The sequence below is a fragment of the Balaenoptera musculus genome, chromosome 3 (genome assembly GCF_009873245.2).
Source record: "Balaenoptera musculus isolate JJ_BM4_2016_0621 chromosome 3, mBalMus1.pri.v3, whole genome shotgun sequence".
Taxonomy (NCBI): domain Eukaryota; kingdom Metazoa; phylum Chordata; class Mammalia; order Artiodactyla; family Balaenopteridae; genus Balaenoptera; species Balaenoptera musculus.
Window position 1 is genome coordinate 11627304 of NC_045787.1, and position 25655 is coordinate 11652958.

At 39.0% G+C, this 25655-nt stretch overlaps 1 protein-coding gene across 1 annotated transcript in view; it reads right to left on the reverse strand.

Moving 5' to 3' along the window:
- DNAH5 (dynein axonemal heavy chain 5) overlaps positions 1 to 25655 on the reverse strand; it is a 213525-nt gene that overhangs the window by 130248 nt on the left and 57622 nt on the right. The window contains exons 23-35 of the mRNA XM_036849308.1: positions 23873 to 24074; positions 23071 to 23306; positions 20694 to 20912; positions 19800 to 19862; positions 19258 to 19496; positions 18283 to 18523; positions 15942 to 16141; positions 13244 to 13397; positions 11468 to 11631; positions 10191 to 10347; positions 6173 to 6385; positions 5210 to 5434; positions 3633 to 3805 (exon numbers count right to left, since the gene is read on the reverse strand). Coding sequence (XP_036705203.1) covers positions 3633 to 3805; positions 5210 to 5434; positions 6173 to 6385; positions 10191 to 10347; positions 11468 to 11631; positions 13244 to 13397; positions 15942 to 16141; positions 18283 to 18523; positions 19258 to 19496; positions 19800 to 19862; positions 20694 to 20912; positions 23071 to 23306; positions 23873 to 24074 — 2486 coding nt within the window. The remainder of the gene's footprint in view (positions 1 to 3632; positions 3806 to 5209; positions 5435 to 6172; positions 6386 to 10190; positions 10348 to 11467; positions 11632 to 13243; positions 13398 to 15941; positions 16142 to 18282; positions 18524 to 19257; positions 19497 to 19799; positions 19863 to 20693; positions 20913 to 23070; positions 23307 to 23872; positions 24075 to 25655) is intronic.

A 25655-nucleotide genomic window follows, 5' to 3' on the forward strand; every position in this document is an offset into this window, starting at 1 on the left:
CCTATTATGGAACAGAACTGTTCTAGGAGCAGTGAATAAATCACACGAAGTCTATACCTCAAAGAGCTGATATCCTAAAGGAAGGAAATAGACTATTTAAAAGTAGAAAACAGGAAAAATAAAGCTGGTTAGGAGGGTTCAAGAGTGTGGGGATTGCTGCTTCAAATGTGTCAGGTCCAAAGACCCATGTGCGATGACATTCAGTCGGAGACCTGGAGAAGAGGAAGTGAGCTATGCCAGTACCAAAGGGAAAAGGGTTCCCGGTTAAGGCAACAGCAAGTGCAAGGGTCCTGAGGCAGCAGTGTGCTGAGACTGTTCAAGGAACAGCCAAGGAGCAAGTAGCTGGAGCTCAATGAGGAAGGAGAAACAGTAGCAGGGATCAGATCATGGCAGGTCTTATAGGCCAATGTAAGGACGCTGGCTTTTACTTTGGGTGAGATGGAAAGACAGTGGAGATCAAGGCAAAGGGATGACAGGATCTGACTTATATTCCAGTGTCTGAATTGAGAGGCAATGGCAGAGGCAGGAAACCAGATAAAAGACTATTGCAGTCATCCAGCCTAGACATTATGGTGGCTTGGACTAACATGGTAACAGCAGAGGGGAGAAAAGTGGTCACATCCTAAGTGAGTTCTGAAAGTGATGGTGACCAAACTTGATGACAGATTAGATAATAAAGTGAGAGAAAGAAAGGCATCAAGGATGCTCCAAGGATTTTGGCTTGAGCAACTGAAGGATGGAACTGCCATTGGCCAAGCCGGAGAAGAGGGCAGTTTTGTGGGGGGACAATCAAACATAAGTGTGAATTCCCAGTAAGCATCCAAGAAAACATGTCACATAGGCAAGTGAATGTATGTGTCTGGAGTTCAAGGGAGAAGCCCTGTCAGGGTGCAGAGATTGGGGAGTCCATATCGAGATGATATTTAAAGCCATGTGAGATCACCTGAGGAGTGAGTGATGGAGAAGAGCCTTGGTGCGTTCAGTGATTAGGGGTCAAGAAGATGAAGAGGAACCAGTAGGAGACGGTCTGATGGGACAGCCAAAACCAGAGGAACTAGGTGAATGTTGTGTCCTGGAAGCCACAGGAAGAAAGTGTATCAAAAAGGAGACAGCGATCACCTGTGCAAATGCCTTTGACTAGTCAAGGAAGGTCAGAACCAGAAATGACCATTGGATTCAGCAACCTGAGGCTCTGGGTGACTGCCCTACCGTGGGAAGAAAGTGTGACGGGCAGAATAATGGTCCCCCAAAGATATCCACATCCCAATCCCTGGAATGTGTAAATATGTTACCTTACACAGCTAAAGGGACTTTGCAGATGCAATTAATGTGAAAGGCCTTGAGATGGGGAGATTATCCTGGATTACGCAGTGGACCCCATCTAGTCTCATGAGTCCTTAAAAAAGGGGAAGAGGGAGGCGGAAGAGTGGGTCAGAGACATGAGACGGGAAAAGGAAAAGAGACTGGAAGCATGAAGGAGCCTCAACCCATGGTTGTGGCTGTGAAGATGAAGGAAGGGGCCACAAGCCAAGGAATACGGCAGCCTCCAGACGCTGGGAACAGCCCTCAGCTGACAGTCCGCAGGGAAGTGGGGACATAGGTCCTGCAACCACAAGAAAAAGAATTCTGCCAACAAACTAAAAAGCAAAAAGCAGATTCTCCCCTAGAGACTCCAGGAGGGACCACAGTCCTGCTGACACCTGATGTTAGTCCAACAAGGTGTGCGTCACATTTCTGACGTATGCGACTGTGAAATAATTCGTGTTGTTTAAGCTTCTAAACGTGTGGTCATTTGTTATGAAAGCAACAGAAAACTAATACATAGAACCTGAATGGTGTGAATTCAAGGTAAAATAGATAGAAAAAACTGTGATTTTGAGGCGTTTTGATGGGAATACAGAAATGGGAGGGAAACTAGAGGATTCACGGTAGGATTTCCTTTCTGGAAGCCATGATAGCACATTGTACGTTGATGAGAATGATCCAGTGGAAAGTGAAAATTGATGATGCTCCCAGAGAGAAAATAACTGTTTCAGTGGAAGGTGTTGGCTTTGGATGGCAGCACAAAATCCATCCCAGAAACCAGGAGAGAAAGTGGACAGCATAAGGATAGGGGGCTTGGTTGGCAGACATGATGGTGGGGAATGAGCGCAGGTCCTCTCCTGTGGTAGCATCTATCTTCTTAGTAAAACAGGAAATGGGGCCTTCGGTCGAGAGAGGAAGGGAGGAGAATGCTTGAGGTTTGAAAGGAGGGAAGGTGTGAAATAGCTGTTACAAGTGTTTCAAGGAATTCTCCACATTTTGTCATTATTCACCTCTGCACTTCAAAACAAAGAGAACTCCAAAAAAACATCTAAAAGCATCCAGTAGAAACCATCTTTTGTAGAAAATAAACGTATGGTTACCAGGGGATATGGGGGGGAGAGATAAATTGGGAGATTGGGATTGATATACACACACTACTACTGACATATATAAAATAGATAACTAATAAGAACCTAGTGTGTAGCACGGGGAAGTCTACTCAGTACTCTGTAACGGCCTATATGGAAAAGAATCTAAAAAAAGAGTGGATATATGTATATGTACAACTAATTCACTTTGCTGTACACCTGAAACTAACATCTGTAAATCAACTATACTCCAATAAAAATTAAAAAAAAAAAAATCATCTTTAATGAGACATAAGAAGGAATATGGAGTGTATGAAGACAAAGAAAATGTGAGGAGAAAAAGACAGTAAAATCTTCTGCTACTCCTCAATCCTCAGGTAAAAGTGAGCATTTCATTCAGTATCACAACTGAGCCAAAGGCAAAATCTCACAGACAGGGCTATTACGTCAAACTTTTACACTTTGTCCGATAATATTTTCAATCTAATAGCCCAGGGGTTCATCCTGTGAAAATGATTGATATTCAGCTTTAGCTTCTCCTTAGGCCCAATGTTGATTTTAATACTCAGCCATTTTGTCCAACATAAGTATTCAAAGCATCCCTGAACAGCACATATGCAATTAGCTGATGCCACAAAGCTCAAATTAAACTAAGTGAATTACAGGCTATTAGCCATGGAGGAAGGACCCCTGGAGATTACCTAGTATGTCTTACAGATGAGGAAACTGAGTCCAGGGAAATTGCATGGTGGCTCTGGCTAACACAGTTGGTAAATAACAGGCAGAGGGCAGGACAGGTCAATGTCCCCTCCATCACGGTTCACCAATGTTCATACTCAATTTCCTTCCTGCTAAAAAACCACCTTTATTGTCTCTGTAATGACAATAAGTGCCACAGTCCCCTAAAGCAGCCCTCAAAGCCCATGGTGATTTGAATCTATTGATACATAGCGATTAATTCGCTTTTTTCCCATTTGATGTCCACGGAGGTCATTTAAACTTAGACTCTGTAAGACTGAAGGCAAAGGAAGCAAAGTCTGTTTTAGTCACAAACCTACTAAATCCCATGTGGAGACATGTGTGTAAAGCTAAACATACCGAATGTCGAAGACTTTAATATAAAAGAGCCTGTAAACCCTAAAGAGACCGTCAGCCAAAATCCCTTGAGCACCTGGAGAGAATTAGAAGGTTGGGGGTGGAGGAGAGAGAGGTTGAGGAGTCACAGAACCCTTCCATCACCTGTCTGTGAGGGGAGTTATAACAAGCCTGTCAGTGCAGCCTAAAAACTCATTCTGGTATATGAACGGCACATCTGTGATGTGAATCATCATCTTGTCGGAATCTTCGTTAAAATAAAATCTGCACTGTTTCAGCCACTCAAAGTCTGTAGGGCTCTTGATATGCATGTGACACTGAAATGCAAAAGGTATGTGTTAAAACTGAGATGAGAACCGCTTATTAACTATACACATTAGCATTCAGGTAGATCATAATGTGAAGTTAATGGAATGCAAAGACAGCCCAACTAATTGGGAGATGTCAACTACATCACCATCCAACCCATTCATTTATTGATCAGCAAAAAAAGATACTTTCAAAGATATGAGAAAAGGAGAAGTCAAGAGAAACTCCTAATTGTGCCCCTCAATTTAAATAACGTGATCTATTTTAAGAGGAAGGCGTTCATTTCTTAAATTTCACCCTTAAATGTCCAATACCACAGTCCTAACCATGAAATACAACCTATGAAAAAACACATTTGGCTTACAAAGATAGAACTAAACAATCTCATTAGGAAAAAAAAAGTCATCTCTTATGATTATGATAAAGTCCATTCTTGGGTTTTTTTTTTTAATCCGTTAATTACCCTTCCTAGGATTTGCAGCGAGCCAAAATTTCTAACATCTAAATGGCAGGTTATTGCCCAGCAATGCTTTTGTCTGAATATTTTTAACCAAAATTTTAAGCTACTTTAACCATTTTTCTTTGACAAATAAGAAATCTAAAATTACCCTGAGCTCTTTATTTCTCATTGAGGCAAACAGTGTGCTTAACTATTAAGAGAGGAGATCAGCACATAACAGCTTGAATGCGTTGCCTTTATTTCCATTACATCAGAACCAATCTTTCATAATCTTTTTTAAATAATGGGGTGAGACACGATCCAGAAAATTATTATGAAAATAAGAGCTTCATGCCTGTTATCTAATGTTGTATTTTATAGTAGAGGACAAATTTCATTTCTTTTCACATTTCCTATTTTCTATAGCTACGAAACTCTCTTTTCCATCCCTGTTCTTTCTTTAAAGGCAAAATCCACATGTCTCCTGAATGTCACAAACTATATTAGGAAAGACCATTTGCAATCAATGACATAAAATGTAGCATAACTTGTTAAGTATGTGATTTATGAAGAGCCTTAAAGGTACTAACCAGTTCTACTAGCAATATCACTTATTATTTCTGTAGCAAGAAACTGGTCATCTTCAATTTAATAATCAAAAGGAGCACAAGACAAATAAAAGCTTTTCAGGATGCTACATGACATTTCAGCATTAAAAATGATTACATAAAGAATTTTAAAATAAAGCCTAATTGCCTCCATAACACCTTAGCCGAGATCATTGGAAAACAGCTGAAATTTCAGCTAAAGACTGAAAAGAAAGTTTGACAAACAATCTCTCATCATGAAGATGCTTCTTTGCCTGAATTTTATCTTTTCTTTGAATTCATTCAAACTATTCCCAGTGGGTAAACAAAGATAGTTACTAGTATTTGCTTTTCTGTATATGCCACAGCATTTGTAAAGCATTTACCAGGTCATCAAAGATATCTCTTTGGTGCACATGAATAGTAATCAAAGTCTCATATTTAACTCGTTCCACGGAACTCAGATCCTTGGTTGTCATGTCTATCAATGTGTTCAGTAGCTCCAGGAAAGACTGATTGGTTTTCTGCATGATTTTTTTATCAAACTTGGCATTTCTAAGAGCCTCTTCTGAATCCCGTGTCCATATCATTTGAATTCCTAATAATCCAACCTTATGGAAATAAAAAAGTCTTTATGAGTGCGTATGGCATATGAATATATTTAAATAGAAATCACAATATAGTAAACAGCTGTGATTATTATGCAAATGTCAGGCCATCCTTGATTACATCAACTTGATGGGTTGTTTCAAAACCTATGGAGACTCTATTCATATTGTTTACCTGACAATTAAGTATATTCAGCCTCATGACATGTCTACAGTTTTTTTCTTCTCATTTTAAGTCATATTCTCCCTAAATAGATTTTTAAGTTACTGGTAGGGAAAGAATACATCTTAAACCTACTTTCCCCAAACTAACACAGGGTTTACACATAGTAGACACAAAATCTCTATTGATCACATGACTAAGAAAACATCATTTTCTGTATTTTATTGCTGAAACATATTTCTCATTTTTCTGGTAAAACACACTCAGTACATTTTATGAGTTATGTACTGAAGAGATTCAGTAGGAAAAAAATATTTTAAGTTAAAGAAAACATATCAAATATCTCAATAGCACAAATATATATATATTTATAAATATATATGTATAATACAGATATATAACACCAAATAATCCGTAGTTGAAATCTTTAAGCTTACCTATATTTAACAAATCCTAATGAAAATCTTAATATTGGTCTAGAGTTAAATTATAGGCAGTTGTGTAGTTTACAATAGACAATATCTGAGATCTAAAATGACTATTCTATAAAAAATACTTTCCAATTTCAATACACTGACCTGAGCAGGGAAGGAAGAAAGAAATTCAATCAGTTGGAAACCTGTTTCTTGAATATTTGCAGCTGCCTGGCGAATCACAAGATGTAATGAGGCCTGAGATTCCTCCAAGAGAGAATTAAGCCAAACTTCCACATTGCCCTCTGCCATCACGGGTTTATCCAATTCAATCGTCTCACCCTCTCGAGAGGAAACTGACAGAATGCGATCATAGATCTGTGTTAGAAGCCGAAAAAGAAGCTATATTTACACAAAGAATTGAATTCCTCCATTGCCCTCTTGTCAATGTTATCCTTCCTGTAGAAAGTTAAGCCACATTTTATAAAATAAAAGGCAAAGTATGATACAAAATCAATTCCAAAACAATTTTTTAAAAAGCTATCCATGAAATCGAAAAGGGAATACTAAATCAATTTCAAATAGTCTATACCGGAGAGGGGAAAACTTGTTTTCGAAGAGAAATGTTCAATACAAATGTGATAATCAAAAAAATCTCTAGGGCTTCCCTGGTGGCGCAGTGGTTGAGAGTCCGCCTGCCAATGCAGGGGACACGGGTTCAGGCCCTGGTCTGGGAGGATCCCACATGCCGCCGAGCAACTAGGCCCGTGAGCCACAATTACTGAGCCTGCGCGTCTGGAGCCTGTGCTCCGCAACAAGAGAGGCTGCGATAGTGAAAGGCCCGCGCACCGCGATGAAGAGTGGTCCCCACTTGCCACAACTAGAGAAAGCCCTCGCACAGAAACGAAGACCCAACACAGCCAAAAATAAATAAATAAATAAATAAATAATTAAAAAAAAAAAAATCTCTAAAGTTTCCCAAGATGAAATAGGACTCTCTAAGCCCCTGTCATCCACACCACGAGATTATCAAGTTGACATGAGCAATGACCTGGTCAAAATGATCAATGCAAACATCTCACAAGGTAATTCCAGTTCTATACGAAAAACTGTGCTCTTTACAGGAGCTGTTGGCTGCACATAATATATTCTAATGCAAACCCAGCTCCTAGTCTGGTCATTTCACTTCAATTTCCATGCAGTATGGCATAATGAGAATATGTGGAGTATTTGGAATTCTAAAATACAGTTCAAATGGTGCTGTGCTATTCACTGACCTTCCGATGTTGGAAGACACATCTCGGAGACTAAATTTCTTGCTTCTATTTAGTCATTAAAAATCATGCCTGTCCTACTTCCCAACTCACCTTACAGGCCACTCATGCCAGTTATACAAAATACAGTTGTCCCTCCATATCCACGGTTTCTGAATCCACAAACTCAACCAACCTCTGATCAATATTTGAAAAAAAAAAATTCCAGAATGTTCCCAAAAGCAAAACTAGAATTTGCCACATGCTGGCAACTATTTACATAACCTTTACATTGTATTGTATTATAAGTAATCTAGAAACCATGTGTAGGTATATCTAAATATTACAGTATTTTATATGAGACTTAAGCCTCCACAGATTTTGGTATCTGCTGGGGTCCTGGAACCAGTCCTCCCCACAGACACCAAGGAACAACTGTGATGCAAACTATAAAGTAAATGCAAATGTTTGTTGTTGTTTTGTTCTCTAGTAAGTGGAATATTGTTGCCTTGGGCCCAGATTTAGTCTGTGTTAATGAAATCCTCCTTAGTTGTCACAGAAGTGATCTACCAAGAAGCTAGTGAGCCTTAAGTTTCAGGGCCCCTCACTTGCACAGACCCTTCTAGGTCCTGAATATAAATTCGTATGTATAATTTTATAAGATTTAGGACCCACAAAACCAGGATCTGCCCCTGGCTGTAGAAACCTTATGGTAGGAACAGCAACAAGAAAAAAAAAAAAAAAGCAATGCTATTTATTTTTAAGAAGTAATTGCTATGAACAGAGGCTGAAAATGAGGAAGTTTCAATTATCTTCAATGTACAATCAGACAATAAGAAGCTTCACTCTAAGACCATGAAGTCCTGGTGCTAAAGCAGAAGGATTTGAGGAAAACATAAAGAAGAACTTCCTGGGTAATTCAATGCCCTCTTTCAACCCATGCATCCAGTAGATCTACAAGAAAGATCAATTTTCAAACCATTCAATCCATATGGTCTTCTCTTTCTCTCCACCCACCCCCTTTGTCGTAGCAACCCAGCCTTTCCCATCCTGACTCTGCAATCACTTTCGAAACTGGTTTCCTTGCCCCCTTCCATTCTGCCTCCTACTCTGAGCCAGAGGCTCTTTCTGAAACACAAATCAGGTCACTGCTCTGCTGAAAACCTCCCACGCCTTTTGTCACGTTCATGATGAAGTACATTCCATAGTGTGATGCACTTGGCCTTCTGGAATATGGTCCATGCCTCCTTCTCCCTCTTTTCCCTTTGCTCATTACCCCATGTTGTGGGTTAAGTTGTCTCCTCCAAAAATATATATTGAAGCCCCAACCTCTAGTACCTGTGAGTGGGACCTGATTTGGAAATGGGGTGTTCGAAGATGCAATCAAGTTAAGATGAGGTCATCTTGGATGCTGGTGGACCAGAATCCAATGACCTTAGAAGAAGAAGGAAATTTAGACACAGACACACAAGGAGAATGTCAAGTGAAGACAAAGGTGGAGATCAAAGTGATGTGTCTGCAAGACAAGGAACACCAAGGATTGCTGACCACCACTAGGAACTAGGAGACAGGCACTAAACAGACTCTCCTGCAGAGCCTCCGGTCGGAACCAACCCTGCCAACACCTTAGTCTGGATGTCTAGCCTCCGGAACTGTGAGAGAATAATTTTGTTGTTTTAATCCATGGAAGCCCTAGGAAAGTAATACACTCCCTCACATACCCACACTTCTGACATCCTAGACTGCCCACACCTCCGGGCCGTTGCACTTGCCCTTCCTCTGGCCAGACGTGCGTCCCTTCCCCACTTGCCTGGCTATGTTCCACTCACCTTCAAAAAATCAGTTCAAACACCACATTCTCCTGCAGGAAGCTTTCTCTTACACCCCTTACACCCAGGTTAGGGCTCACTGGTGGGCATTTCCATGCTCCTTGTGCATCACACAAACACAGCAAGTCAAAAATATCGATGGTTTAATTGCCAAATTTCTCTTGAATGTTGTACTGCATAAAAGCAACTGCAGTATGGATTGCGATATATTCTTCCTTGGAACCCCAGGACTGGCATCATGCCTGGCACACAGCGAGGGGCTTGAACTTAAATGACTGGCATTTAATGGCCTCCAATGGACTAGCTCTACCACTGCATGAGCTGCACTCTGTAGACCCCAGCAGAGCACGAGATCCCTGAGGATGGTATATTCCCATTGTTAAGCACAACATCTAGTCCATGGTATTTGCTCAACAGATGAAAATTGCATGCTGGGATGAATAAATAAATGATACTAAGGTTTGTATGAAACACCATAAGGGGAACTGAATATGTTATCCAACTGGAAGGGCCACTTTTTTTAGGGAATTTGGGGTAAAGGGGTAGATTAGACAATATCTTCTGGCAGCTGGGCAAATGTAGTCTTCCTCATGTTGGATAATTTCTTTTGGGTCCCATACAACTCCATGATTCTAGAAACTTGTTGAGAGTGTTTAAAAAAAAAAAGGAAAGAAAAAGTTTTCAATGGAGTATGACGAAAAACATGGAGGACCATCATGACAAAAACATCTGAAGCCTGATTAAAACAATCAAGTCACTGTGGCAATTCTGTTCAGTCAAGGCGCTATTTGATGAGCAATTTGTTCCTTTGTTTTGTTGAATTTCTAAACAGTTAACTTGGCATGTGAATCTATGAATGCTACATACGAAGCATTCCTAATCACATTTAAACTATTTGTTATTCAAATCTACACTTTGGATATTAAGAAGTCACATAGTTCTGAAGGCAAATTGGGCCCAAAAGTATCTTTTTAGTCACCGGGTGATATTTAATGGACAGGGAAGTAAATCTTTGTAAACACTATTGAAGAGCAATTTAATAAAGACAGTTGAGATTCTAAGATACGTAAATTGCTGGCCAGCAATTAGAATTAGGCAAACCTTTTCATGGAACTTGACCGTTTTGATGTTGTCAAACACATTCAGCAAATGGGCTTGTATAGTGTGTGTGTCTGACGCCTGCCCCAGAATCTCCAGAAGAGCAGGGTCTGAGACGAAGAAGAACCGAGGAAAGCAAAGCCGTTTTTTCTCCAAGTACCTAAGTGGGGAGGAAAAGATAAACTTCATAAGCACACAAAACAGGTCTTTCTAGGAATAAATTAATCTGGATGGGAAAAAGGGAAAAGACTTTGAGAGAATCTAATTTTCCCACACTGTTCAATGTTTTTGTTTTGTTCTCTGTTTTTGTTTTTTTGTTTTTTTTCATTACTAATTTTGCCAAGTGGGAGTCCATATTCTGATTGGGAGACTATTTTTTTCCAGAATTGATAGAATTTCCTCATTTTTCGTAAGTATAATGTATACATTTGACTTAACCTGGAAATATCTGTACTTTCTCTGTAGAAGACAGGAAAATTTACACACAGGGAGTCTTTTGGTTTTGTGTTTGTTTTATTTTGTTTGCAAGCACAGGGCTATGTCAGCTAAAGGCTGACAATTCCAATTCTTAGGATTGTATCTTAAAAGAATCCAATGAATCTATCACTGAAGCAGAAACAAAATCCAGCTGCGTGGAAGGAAGGGTCTGGACACTGTCCTCTGCCTCGAGGAGTTACAAAAACCCAGTGAATGTTTGTTCTACCTATGATCACCCTACTTTGCTGCACTTTTGTTTCCATATTTAACATATTTCTACTTAGTGATTTTATCGTGATTAGCCGAAGGGCAAGAAAATTATTTATTACTCTTGAAGTTCCTCCAGCCTCCATATATGTAAGTGTGGGTGTGGGTGTGGGTGTGTCAGTGTATATTGCTAGGTATTAGATTAGGCTCTCATTTTTGTATAATCTTGACCGCTTGTGTATACTACACACTGTTCATATTGTTCTTGGTTGAGTGTAATGAAGTATTTTGCTTCTTCAGATGTTTATCCAAGAAGGAGATCAGAAAAACAGGTATATTAATTTTAAAAACAAGGTCTGTATGAGAATATTTACAAGCTCCTGTCCCAATGATGGAAGAAGCCATAAATCCTATAATTTCAACATCAGAGGAAATCTAGTAACTGCTTGGAGAGACGATAAGCCTCCAAACGATCAGTTTTATCTATGCCACAACGTTAGACATGAATTGAGTCTAAGCAAAAGAACACCCATTTGGCTAATCCTGTCTCGTGTCTCCGGTCCCTTTCATGTCTAGGATGCTTAGAGTGAACTTACCCAGTAAGGGATTTCTGGCAGATTTCCAACTGGTCCAGCAAGTGTGGTAACAGCTGCCCCATGGTCTCATCTCCAACACAACACTGAACCACACTGGGCATCTCATGTGCCCGAGTCATGATCTTCACCCAGGATTTATCTATGTTGGAAAAGCGCTTGGCCTCCTATGAACACAAGGTAACAAAGCACACTTGGACACGTCTGTGGTCCCAAGGACAGAGTGTCTCACATACCTCCCGCTGAGGTCAGACTTGTAACCGTTCTGGATACCCTGTGCATATATGAAATATCACACATGTTCTATTTCAATTCTCCTTGGGCCTTTTGCACCATAGCGGCCCCTTTCTTAAATAAGCATCTTTAGCTCAACCCTGGGACCCACATTATGTTAACTAAAAGCAGGAAGCAGGTATAAAAATAATAATACAAATTGGGAGATTGGGATTGACATATACACCCTACTATATATAAAATAGATAACTAATAAGAACCTACTGTATAGCACAGGGAATTCTACTCAATACTCTGTAATGGCCTATATGGGAAAAGAATCTAAAAAAAAGAGTGGATATATGTATACGTATAATTGATTCACTTTGCTGTATACCTGAAACTAACATAACATTGTAAATCAACTATAGTCCAATAAATATTAAAAATAATAATAATAATAATACAACACAAGGTAATTTGGGAGAAAAGCACCCTCCCAACTGTTTTCAATTACCTCCAAATTAAGTGAATCTTATGTTTTTCAAGTTTTCTACACTGAGCATTGAATTATTTGTGTATTTAGAAAACAAACATTTAAAAATAAGATACAAAATTAATTATAGTGTGACCCTAATATTCTGAAATTTTTAAAAATAGATTTTTTAGGAAAAATGGAAAATGTGCAGATTAATTTGAGAGAGTAGGAATTGTGATTTTCTTCCTTAAAACTTTCTGTATTTTACCAATGAGCACATACTATCAAATATGAGAGCAAGAAACTCCACCTAGCTCCTTCAATATTGTATGTGAAAGTTTCCATTAAGTCCAATTTGAGACTCTTCACCCATCAAGAAGAAAAACACGCCCAAATATAAAAGAAAAATAAATACCTAAAATTATAATGTATGGATACATTTCACTGGTAGCCAAAAAATAAATCGGCTAACGCGTCTGCCCTCTATAATTAAACTGAAAACTAACCAAAGAGAAAGCTAAGGAAACCTAAGTGAAGAGAACACTCAACATAATCAGGCTTCCAAAACTCAAATTTATCGTTAACACGTTATAATTTAGCAAACAATTTAAGGCAATTGGATAAGAATCCTTGAGTTTTTTCTTGCAGATTTCCACCCCATTTTACAGTACAGATATAATTGGGTATATTGTAGAGTGTGAGTTATTTTAAACTGTCAGTAGTAGAGAACAAATTATCCTACCACTGTCAAGATAACCACTCTATAATTCTGCACTGTTCCAAGTTCCACCTTCAAATTAGCTGAAGAAGTATATCAATTATGCAAGCATTCACTCTTTGTTTTTTAACCCTCCATTTCCTATAAAACTTCACGGTTTTGAAGCATTCTTCCTCTCATTTTCACGCCCCTCTTTTCCACAATTACCCTCTCTCTCTTTGAAGAACAGCTGGACAGCAACAACCAAAAGATTGGAGAAGGGGTGGCTCGATGGAGGTTGAAATTTATTGCATTTTTAAGGGCATTCTGAGTTATTAGATAGTTCTCTAAGTTTAAAAACCGAAAGAAATCATAAAGAAATTTCGAAGACCTTGGGAAGCTGCTTGGCAATGTCTCCTCCTACAAAGACGGCTTCTAAGTAAATCCACAAGTTTTGCACCATCATCCAATTCTCAATGATGTCTGTTGAGTTGGAAAGGTATTGCACCCACTTTTGAATCTGGCCTTTGAATGGCATATTGTACCTAAAATGAGAAATACATTCAGAATTTGTTTTTTTAGTGTTTTGTTTTTATTGTTGTTGTTTTCAAACTAAAGAGGTTTTTAAAAAATCCTGATTTTCACCTATTTCTTCACAACTTTGACTATGTTGCTGGCTTTTAAAATGACGCTACCAAGTGATTCATTCATCACCATATACTGGGCATTGTTAAACCGACATTTTCCCTCTTGACCCAGGGCATAGAGAAGTGGGAGATGTTATCATCTAAGGAGCAGATCAAGCATTAGACTTGACTCCACCCAGCTGCTGGAACAGTATCATTCTGGTCATTGTTGCTGTCACCAAGGGAATAACATTCTCTCCACTGAGCTTCTGTGCCTATTCCGTGGAGTCTCTTGTTTTTCATGTAATGTGGAGCCATTACAGAGCCGTTGGCAGGGACCGAACAACAAATTCAGTTTTCAAATAGGATACTATCTGGACTCTCTCTTTAGCCTGCCCTCTTCTGAGCCTCTTTCCAACTTCCCATCCACTTCTGTCTACCCCACTCATGTCTTGTGTGTACATGTATGCATGAGGCTTTCTGCATGGACACACATAAAGCCTGAGAGCCACTTTTCTTCCTCTCTCATAGTTAATCTATCTTCCCTTTTTCCTCGTGAGGCAGAAACAGACAGTGGTCCCCCAATATCTTTTTCTCCTTCTTCTTTAGATATAGAACCCCGTTTCTACCTAGACTCATAGCTGCCCAGTTAAAATACTGAATTTCCCAGCCTCCTTTGCAGCAATGTGCGGTCCCGGGATTAAGCTCCACATCAATATTTCTCAACCTTAGCTGCACATTCTAATTATCCGATAAATATTAAAAACTACCAGTACCTTAAAACAAAACAAACAAAAAAAAAAACCTACCAATACCTGCCTGGATCCCACCCCTAGGAAATTTGATTCGATCAGTCTGGGATGTGGCCCAGGCTTTGGGATTTTTTAAAGTTCCTTAGGTGTGTCTAGTGTGTAGCCAAGTCTGAAAACCACTCTTCTGGATGGGAAGTGAGCAGCAGCATTGGATGTAAGGGGTAGAAGGAGGAGAAGGGCTACACCTGGTAAAGATGGAGAGTAAGCCAGACAAAGCTTGGGTCCCCGGTGATGTGGTAGAGTCCACACTCCTACCTGAGCCATCAACCTTGGGACTTTTTTTTAATTGAGAAAGACATAAACTTCAGTCTTGTTCAAGCGATGTTGTATGTGGTGCTTCTGTTATTTGTAGACAACCCTACTCCTAAACGACTGTACTGCCTTTTGTTGTTTTTCCTCTTCTCCTTCTTCACCCTTTCTTGATCTCTCCAGTCCAACATAATACGGGCTTGAAGTCATCTCAAATATTAGTCATATTAGTGAATAAAATTTTAATTTCCATATTCTTAAGTGTTAAGCAGATTGCTTTAATATTCTATACATCTTTCTGGGATTTTTTGTTTGTTTGTTTATGCTTTTCACAAGAATATAGGTCCATAGCAACAGAGATCTTGGTTTTATTCACCCTTCTAACCACAGCACCTAGAAGACCACATGGCATGCGGTAGGTGTTCCGTAAATTTCTGTTGAATATGCATTCCTCATACAACTCTGTCTGTGGGTTCAATGCCATTGGTAAGAAAAGTTTACCCATTCCTAACGCAGATGATATTTACTTAATGTATATGTGTACTTCTTCTACCTCCATAGGGTATGTTATCTTCCATCTGTTCTTAATTCTGGTTGGGTGTGACTAGTAACCAAATTCATTAAAACTCACCAAATTCTAAGTAGTTCAGACTCAATGTTACTCAATGTTACTCAATGTTACCAATTGAGATTGTTAGTCTCAATCTCTAAGACCTAATTTTATATTCTATATTACTCATTTCAAACACTTACACAATTACCATATATTTGAGAAAATCCTGGTGAACAAAAAAATTATTTCAAAAAGCACAAGAGGAAGCATTGAACCAAAGAAATCTAAGTTTATGCGTCTCTGGCTCGCACGTCCAAAGCTTGACAGCTCTGCTGCTACCGTCAAATAGAAATGTTAGGCTGGTATCGGTCTGTGCTGTTTTACTTCTCTTTATGAATTAACTTCATTCTCTATCTTAATCTGTCATCTCATTAAAGTATGTACACAACTAAGAGTTTCTAGTCCATAGGTGTTGACAAAAAGGTTTCCGAAGTAATTATTCTAGAACTCAGGATAATTTTCCTTCTGGAATCTAGAGCCTGTCGAGCTGTCAGCTGTGCAGTGAGGCTTGTCAGCAGCAAAGCTGAAATGTTCTGCAAGATCCAAGTGGCTAATTACATGGTGCATGATTTTGTGCAACTGATGGTCTCAGACACATCCCCCAAATAGAGGATAATGAAATAAAAACAGTATTATCCATGCCTTGCCAAAGGCTAAAATTAAAACAAGTACTTTTAATGTTGAATAGATTGTACGAGGGGTATTGTTGCATTTTTTAAATTAATTTCCCTTGAAGTGTTTGTTATTATGGTTCTCAAACCTCAGGGGAAAGAAGGACGGTTTTCCTACCTGTTGCCCAGGAGGGAGCCCAGTAACATCAAGCTGTCCTCCATGCTGGCGATGATTTCCGATGTACTGTCTCCTCTCAAAAGGAGCTCTCCACGGGTTTTAAAGCTGCCAAATGTGAATGTTTTGTTGTCCCATTCATTAATCACTTGCTTCAGCTTTTGTTCAATGTCCCTCTCTTTCACCGCACTGATACAGATGTCCTATTGAAAGTGCAAGCTCTCATTTTACAACATGAAAGTCACACATCCTTCTCAAATAGTCTTGGTTCAACAGAGGTCCTGTCTATACTCTTTCCTTTATATGTATCTATAAATACTTACATTTCCAGATCTAAACTGCAATATAATAAATGGTGTGTGTGTGTAGATATAATATAGATTTATCCTAATCTGTAAAATTTCCCACCAAACTATTCCAGAAAGAAAGAAGACAGAAAAGATATACAGCAGTGGAAGATTTTCAGCCATGACAAAAAAGAAAATCCTGCCATTTGTGACAGCATGGAGGGACCTTGAGGATACTGGGTTAAGTGAGATAAGTCAGACAAAGACAAATATTATATGATAGCCCTTATATGTGGAATCTTGAAAAAACAAACAAAAAACAAAACAACAACAACAACAAAAACTTGAAAAAACAGAAAGTGGAATGGTAGTTACCAGGGGCTGGGGGTGGGGGAATGAGAGAGATGTTATATCTATTTACAGCTAATAGAGAAATAAGTCCTAGAGATCTAATCCACAGTACAGTGATTATAGACAAAACTGTATCCTAAACATTAAATTTTTTAAAAGACTAGATCTCAATTGTTCCCAGCGCTAGAAGAAATGATAATTGAGGTGTTAGCTAACGCTACAATGGAGATTATATTGCAATATAAATGTATCAAATCACTATGTTGAACACCTTAAACTTACACAATGTTAAATGTCAATTATAACTCAATAAAAATTAGGATAAAAAAGATATGCAATAACCTTTTAAATTTTGCAACTTTCATCAAAGACTGAAAATTTAATGTGTCTCTGATTTAACTCTAAAGTCAAACCAACGCAGTACGAGAGGAGGGAGTGAACAGAAACCTGACTTCTTCCCAGCGCTCTGACCACTCTCCCTGTCTTCTCTGCAGCCTTATCTTCTCCTGGGCCATTGGTCAAACCCATCCTTGCCCTCTTCTTGTCCCTCTCTGGATGAGCATATCCACACCCGTGGAGTCAGCAACTTTTGTATCTCCAGGAAAGACCCACGCCCACTGCTTACTGGGCTTCTCTGTTTGGATACATCAAGGGAACCCAAAACACAATCTGTGAAATATCAAACTCATGCCCAAAATCAAGCTCATAGTCTTTGCACTTTGTCATTCCACCTGATCACCTTCCAACACTCCCCATCTCACTCATAAGCACCATCATCCACTTAGATCTCTCAGCAAGAACTCTAGGGTTCATCCTTAGCCCCTCCCGTTTCCCTACCATGTTCACTCCGTCAAATTCTATCCAATTTTACCTCCTAACGATCTCTTCAATCTTGTCTCCCCTCTTCAGCTTCACTACTTGCCTCCTCATCTGACACATCATTATCTGTTGCCGGGGATATTCAAGTAACCTCCCAACTGGTTTCCCAGCATTCCCCCTTTCTGTTTTCCAATTCTTTCTCCTCACAGCTACCAGGGTGATCTTTACAAAATGCAAATTTAACCACGTCATCCCCCAATCAAAATACATCTCCCAGTTGGCTACCGACTGCTTCAAAGACTGAAATGGATAACACATTCTAGACCCACTCCATCTCCCCAACCTTAGCTGTCTCCTCTCTCGCCCACCTCCACACCTCGGCCTTCTGGTCCCCTAAACACACCTCAGACCCTTCACATATGCTGTTCCACCTGCCTGACATTGTCTTCTCTGCACTTTCCAAGCCCCTTACCCCCTCACCACACAAGCACACCCCGTTCACCCAGCACCCAGTCTTCCTGACCTTCATCGCCCTCGTCCCACCCCCAGAGAGGTCAACCCCATTATTAGAGGCCCTCATAGAGCAGCATACTTTCATTTCAATGGTATTTACTGCAGTTTGTAATTACACCTTCATTTGTATAATTATTTAATTATACAAATTATTTAATGATCTATAAACACAGGAATGTACTCTTATGTCCCCAGCATTTAACACAGAACCTGTTACATAAACGTTTGTTGACGAAATAATAGCTGAGTACCAGGAAAAGAGTTTTGATTGTCCTAGCATGATGTACTGCACCAACAGACCATGATGTAGGAAAACTCTCAAATCCCCTGGGACCTTCCAATCGCCCACCACATCATACGCTCAATCATTGTACCTCTATTTCCTCTTTGTATTTCAGAAGAGGTGCCTCCATGATATGTCTTAACTTAAAAGTTTCATTCCCCACATCTAGACTGTGCCCAGTGAGAGCAATTATCCTTTCCCAGTGCCTTTCCATCATGGCCTTACTGGCCATGCGCTCCAGCAGTGGACAACACTCGCTGAAATCATCAATGGTCTTCTTCAGATCCAGAAAAGCCTGCCAGCCCTTCAAGGCCCGGGGCAGCTTCCGACACCTGCGAAGAAGAGCCAACATGAAAGTTCATTCGAATAGAAGCCTGGAATGTCTCCAATCCAAGACTGTCTGCTAGCATTTCCATCAAAAACAGTCACCACAAATACCCACCACATTGTTAAATCTCATGACTCAGAGGACAGCTGTTAATATAATACACTTTTACATTGCAGAAATTTGCTCCTCCCAATCAGGAATGACTTTTTTCAATTTCCTCATAAAAATTAGGTAAAAGGCATTATTTTATAGAATAGAGGTACTTCCCAATTCAATTCAATTCTCCAAACATGTTTTGAGACCCTACCAAGTACAAAGCACAGCAGAGTGTTTCAGGCTGTCAACTGAAAAGTACAACAAATGACCCTCCATTTTTGGGGGGTTCAACACTTCAAGGATGTAGAAAAATCACAGGGCTCTTGCTTTTATTTCAAATAAATCCTCTAACATAAACTTCAAATGTTGGTAAGTGTAATATAAATAGAGATCAGCTCTCTCTAAGATGCAGGAAAGGCCCTGGCAAGATTCATCCAGGTTTAAAGGATGTGCTTGTCTCACCAGGCACACACAGGGGTAATTAATAAATCGCATTTGACGAGGGTGATGTCAGTGGACAACAGCAATGAAGCATGATGTGCTTTCGAAACATCTGGGTGAAAAAAGAACCCTGACAGCCTATCAAAGAAGAAAGCATTTGAGGTTCAATAGCTCTGGGCATGCTAAACATTAATTTCTCACCTGTTCTGGAACTCTAAAAGTTCACTGCTGATTTTTTCAATATTTACTTCTGACCACAGAATATCGTGATAGCTATTTACAGTTTCTATGACACTGTTGTACAGAGCGTATATTTTCTGTAGAAGATTCAGTTGCTTCTTGATTTCGAGAAGCTGAGGATACTGTGTGATTGGCAGACCAAAAAGCTCCTCTCCTCCAGTATAGGTGATATATTTCCGATAGATATTATCAAATTGATTCTAATAAAAATACAAGTGAAAACTCATCAAAAATGATTTACATGTGAATAAACATGCAAATGAAAAAAAAAGATTGGCCAATAAGCAAACATGTATGATCTCTGAGCACATGTAAATGAGAACTAAATGAGTACAATTAATTACATAGAAACCAATGCTAACCATATCAAATCACAGTTTTTAAAAGGTAAGTACATACTATATTCCACAATGGGCTTCTCTACATTAAGCGGAAAAAAGTATGTGTTTAAAAGACATTGAGGTTTTGATTCTATAGAAAGTCAAAGAAACTAAAAAGATCACCTGAAATATGATAAGTCTATCACTGGCTTCCTGGGGTTTCAAGCCGCTAGCCATTGGACCATTCTGAAACAAAAAGTTAAAATAAACATAAAATAAAATGAAGCATTTGCATACAAATTTCATGAGCACTATGTATTTGAATATCAAATGTTGTTTATATGCATGTCACATACAGGATAGGAAACTTAGTTTTTTATTTGTAAAAAAGGACTCAGGAAAGTAACTCATTTGGAAATATTTTCAAGGCCAAAAAAAGCCAAGTTAAGGTCACAGCTTTCATATGTCAAGAAATTTTGAAAATTAAAAATATGTGCTATTAATTTATCAGGTGACATGAAGGGTAAATAACTATTCTGTAAGAAGCACCAACAGTGTCTGGTTTGAACTAGAACACTAATGCCACATGACACAGAGTTCACCACTCTAATATCTATTTGTAAAGCGACCTGTAATGTTAACATTCCAATCAGGTTTTCCGACATTAGACCACCTTAAATAACTGGATTTCTGTGCTTCTTCATCCATGAAGTTGGTGGTTTGGCGTGTTACCAGTTAATAAGTACAAATTTTACCCTATACTCTACACATTTCCCTTCTGTAGCACATTGTAATTGGCTGGAAATGGGTCTCTTTAAGCAACATATTCCCAGCAGATAAAAAGTTTTGGGAAGATGGAATTACGAAGTTGCCTGGAAAATGGCAGAAGGAAGTGGAACAAAAGGATGAATACGTTGTTCAATAAAGTTCTTGGTGAAAGTGAAACATGTGTCTTTTATTTTTATCTAAAAAACCGAAGGCACTTTTTGGCCCACCCAATATTATCTTTAAACAACTACACTTTGCATGCTGTAGTCACTCTTCTCCCAAAATACACAGAGAAAGCGAGAGTTGTACCAAATCGTAGTCCAAGTAGAAGTGGTGACAGTCTTGGAGGAAGACCTCCACGGTACTAATAAGCTCTTTCCTGAAACTGGGCTGCAGCGAGACTAATTCATTCTGCACTTCACTGGCACGTGCCAGAAGCTTCTCCCAAGCGTAACGCAGAGCATCCACTTTGTCCATCTCTTCCTTTGCTATCAGAAGCCCATATTTGTTAAGCAGGGCATAGGATTCCTACACAAAAGAAGAAAAATTTAATTTCTGCCAGTCAGGTGCATAAATGTATGCACAGTCATTTTTTAAAGCATTAGAATGGAAAAGATCCACATGACAGGGAAACTGCCCAGAGAGTTCTAGTTACTCTACTTGCAAACTTGGAAAAGCTTAAGTGAGCAACTGAGCCACTTAGCTTCAGTTTCCTCATCTGTAAAACAGGAAAATTCCCTGGCTGCTTCACAGGATTTTCGTGAATATCAAAAAATATATATCAATTTTAATGCATTTTGAAAACTATAAATCATTATACAAATAAAAGGTATTTTTACTTAGGCCCCTAAATTGTATTTGAAGACTACAAAATTAAATCAAGTAAATGAAAAACATAAAACAATTTAACTGCTAATTTTAGAATAACAAAATGAACCAGAGTTTTAACTCTATCCTATTTCACTTTGTTGGTAAAAGGTTCCAACAGTAAGACATTAGAGGGCATTCTTGAATCAGAGCCTAAGCCAAGTTATTGCCCTCAGGACACAAAATCCTGGACTATTCTCTTGTCTAGAAGATTAAAATAAGGCAAAGTTTGGTCTTCATGAGAAAGGATTTTTCCTAAATATCCCTGGCCTCTTCTCCCACCATTACTCTTCCCCAAAGACATAGAATGAACACCTGATTGTTGATTTGGGGAAAAGATTGTTGATTTGGGCAAGCATAGCCCAGTGCCTCTCTTCCTCTTCCCTCTTTCTCCTTGAAGGCATGCCTCCAGTCTGCACCCCAGTACCAATCAAATCAACAAAGTAACACAGAGACCTGCAGCCTTCCAATGCTGCCTTTGATGGATGACTAAGTACAATTCTGGGACTTCGTACACACAAGGCCATAGTGTGCGTGAATAGGGTGGGGAGATGGGGAAAGTAAGATACAATGGGAATATGGGAGCTGAACACTAAATCAGGTCTTCCAAATAAGTTGTATCAGTACTAAAGATTGCATCTTGAGCTTGACTACTTGACAACAGTTTGTCTTAACTCTCACGTCAGGGGGAAAGGGTTGGCAATTGCTGGACCTCCTCTTCAAACCCCTTCTCCAAACTCCCCTGGTCCAAGTAGGGGGTCTTTGCCTTGATGTTTCAATTCCAAAGAAGAACACAGTGGACGACGTGATTTCCCTGACCCAACACGGTAGAGGTGCAAACCTTCAGTCATCTCTGCCATTTTCACGGTAATTTGAAATTTTTCAAAATTCAAAGAGACGTGCAGAAAATATGAGACAAGAGTAGGATCCTGACCATCAGAGTTTAAGGCCAGACATTTAAGTTATGGTGTGATGAAAAGATAATGTTTCTATAACTGGAATTGTTCTAACGCTACAGTTATACTAGTCTCGTTTAAAAGAATATAGTAACCCATTCCTGATAAAGCGTTTGCATCTAGAAAAGACAGTATGATAATAAAAACAAAAGTAATGTGCAACATTAATCAAACTGCGTGATTTCTTTGACCCTCAGTTTCCTTGTTTGGAAGTGGAGTGTTGTAGGAAGTATTAAACGAGCTAATACAGAGTAAACCCATGAATGGACACTGTCAGTGCCCCATCCAGGTCCTGTTTATCAGCTGGTATTTGCAACCCAGATTGTTGGGTGTGTTGGCTATAGGAATCAAGCTGCCTTCTTCCCCTGAAAATTGTCCTCAGCTGATAGGAGCCTCCTCATGAGGAAATAATGGTCAATGACCAACTGATTTGGGGGAATAAAGACAGTCCCCCCTTGCCTCAAAATGGGGCCAACTGTGTGGTACAACTCATGTTCCAGAACACTCCCTGTGAGATCAGGCCGAAGTTAGTCTACAGCTAAGATCACACCCTGGCTTAGCTTCCTCCCACCCCCAACCTCATCCTTTTCTGTTTCGTTCACTCTACTTCTCCCATGAGCACTCAGCAGTAAATCACTTACACAGAAATCCTCATCTCAGGCTCCGCTCTTCGACACCTTAAATGCTGTGTAAAGGACTAGAACTGCCCACACGAGGCACCCTACAGGTTAGGTATCATTACTGAAATCGTTGTTCTTGGGTTTAGCGGCCATTTGTAATTCCAGTCCAGATCTGGTCAACAGTTCATCTAATAGAGCCCAACATATGGAGATGTTTCTATAGAACAAGTGATTATCAGTTACCTCAATAGGTCCCACTTGAAAGTCAATGGAGATTTGCTGCTCCCTAATTTCCTTCAGGGCCACCATAGCAATTCGAATATCATCTAGGTCTTTAATTGGGCGATTCAGTTTCTTACTGAATTCTTCAACAAGTGTAAAAATGTTTTCCATCTCACTTCTGTATTTTCTGTTACAGTGACGGCCAATGACAACCATCCAGGCCTTCGTCTCAGTGGTCAAGGTGAACTTCAAGTCAGCTGTAAAACCCACATGTCCACCGTTCAGTTTGAAAAACTTGACCCAGTATAAGGAGACCCAGTGTAACGGTTTACCAAAAGTAAATACTTTGCAGCTGATAGCCCTCTAACACATGAAAAATCAAACTGGAAAAAAAATTAGTTTTTCCCAATCATTATATATTCATTCATGTTATAAAGCCTATTTGCAACAATTCAAAACACATTCCAAAATGGGGGAAAAAAAACAAAACAGTACCTATCAAAACTGTCGGAGCTAAGCCTCAAATCTTTGTTATTGTTATTTATTAAAGAAAGGGTACATTTTAATTCCAAATATGACAGACTTATCCCTTGTTTGAATTAGCATTTATTTTCAAGGTTTAGCAGCAGAGTGTTCAAAATAGTCCAGAATAAATAATTATGCAGAAGAGAATTAAAAACAAATCTACAAGCTGGGCTTAAAGCTTGAGGCCAATAAAAGGAGAGTCAATCTTTAAGATAGCTAGAACTCTCTGGAATACTAATCTAGGTAAAGAAACAGAGTAATACGTTGAATTTTTATGACTGAAAGAAAATGAACCAACCTGTGTACAGAGCAATGGTACCCGCACAGATACACTCAGGCTCAGTGTTAATTTCTTGCTCTAGTTTTTGGAAATAGAGAATCTGGGATTCAAATTCAGAAAGCAAGGGGTTTTTCATAATAAACGTCACAATGGTTTCTTCTTTCTCCTTTTGCCAAACGTGATTGTAGCGTTTGAAGCAGTCGGTGGATGTAATAACTTCCTAGAATACAAATAACGTATTTGTGTAGAGAAGGAAGAATCAGAAACGGCATCATGATATAAGTGAACATTTGCCAGTTGCTGGTGGTTCCCATGGATTTATTAAAATGTTTAATTAGTGAACCATGTGACTAGTTGAAAATGCCACAGGACTGGAACTGGATACAATAGTGTAAATAGTAACCTGGGACTAGTAACAATGTAACTGGTACCATCCTACCAAAAAGAGAGGGGAACAGTTTCTCAGGAAAAAAAAAAGAGAGAGAGAGAGAGCGAGTCCATAAAATCTCTTGTGGACCAGGCCCTTTTGATTGGAGCTGGACCTTAGGTCAAAAAACACAGCTCAAATCATGCCACAGAGAGGGTGGTGCTAGGGGGAAAAAAATACTCTGAGGTCACTTTTTCCCATTGCACAAACTCCTCCAAGACTCTCATTGGTGAAATCTACTGGAAGTCTCAATGGAAACCCATTGACTTGTTCCCTAAGGTCAGAGTGTGGAGATTAGATCTAGAGGGACAAACAGAATATATCCAGCATCAAGCCCCATTGAAAGATTGCATGGAATCACACAAAATGTATAAATACATTAGATAAGGACCGACATCCATACAATATTAAATCTTCCCATGTGTTTCTAAATCTTCTCACCTCTTTTTCTTTAATTCCTTGTTAAGTTTTAGAGAACTCTTCATAAAGACCCTACAAACTTCTCATCATGTACGCTCCTAGGTATTTTTCAATGATGTTGTTATCGTAAAAAGGATCTTTTTTCCATTATCCTTATAACTGCATGGATGGCATATAAGTTTTTTTAAAAACTGTTTTTTTAACGAATCGTCTGCTTTGTTACAAAGTGTGCGTCTGTAAGATGAATTGGCTTTCTCGCAACTGGCAAATAAGGAATGATGTCAATATAACAGGAAGGTCACATTGTCAAATGCTGTTTTTCCTAGCACTTCATTTTGTACCCACTAAAGCAGCAAACCAAAGAGGGGGCACAATGCTTTTTGTCTCTTCTTTCTTTTGGGTTAATTTGTTCTCCACTTTGTTTTGAGAATGTTCTTTGCACAGTTAGACCTGATCTTTGTATATTTTATCCTTGTTTCCATAACTCAGTATTTTCAACTGTTTCTTACACCTTGTTACAACTTCTACCAAGTTTCTTTCACCTTTTGATAGTATGTAAAGTTCTATACTGACTATAGCGTTGTTCAACAGGTTAATATTTTACTATGATTATTATTGTTTTGGGTATTACTCTGGTTACAGAATTTCCTAGGTTGTGTGTGTCTGTCTCAAGCTCTTTTTTCTCATAATCCCTATTATATGTGCAACTTTGCAAAACAGGCTTTTCAGGAATATGTTTATTGCATTACAGCAGAAATACCTATAGTTACCTTTCAACTGACTACTAACTTAACTCTTCTTGGGCCATATGTTTTTTTTAGATTAGCGCTTTTGGATTTACTTGATAGATAATCATATCATCTCCAAATAATTAAAATTTGTCTCCTCATTTCTAATGTTTATACCTCTTGGTAGTCAACTTTTTCTATTGGCTTACATTATAATTTCAGAGTT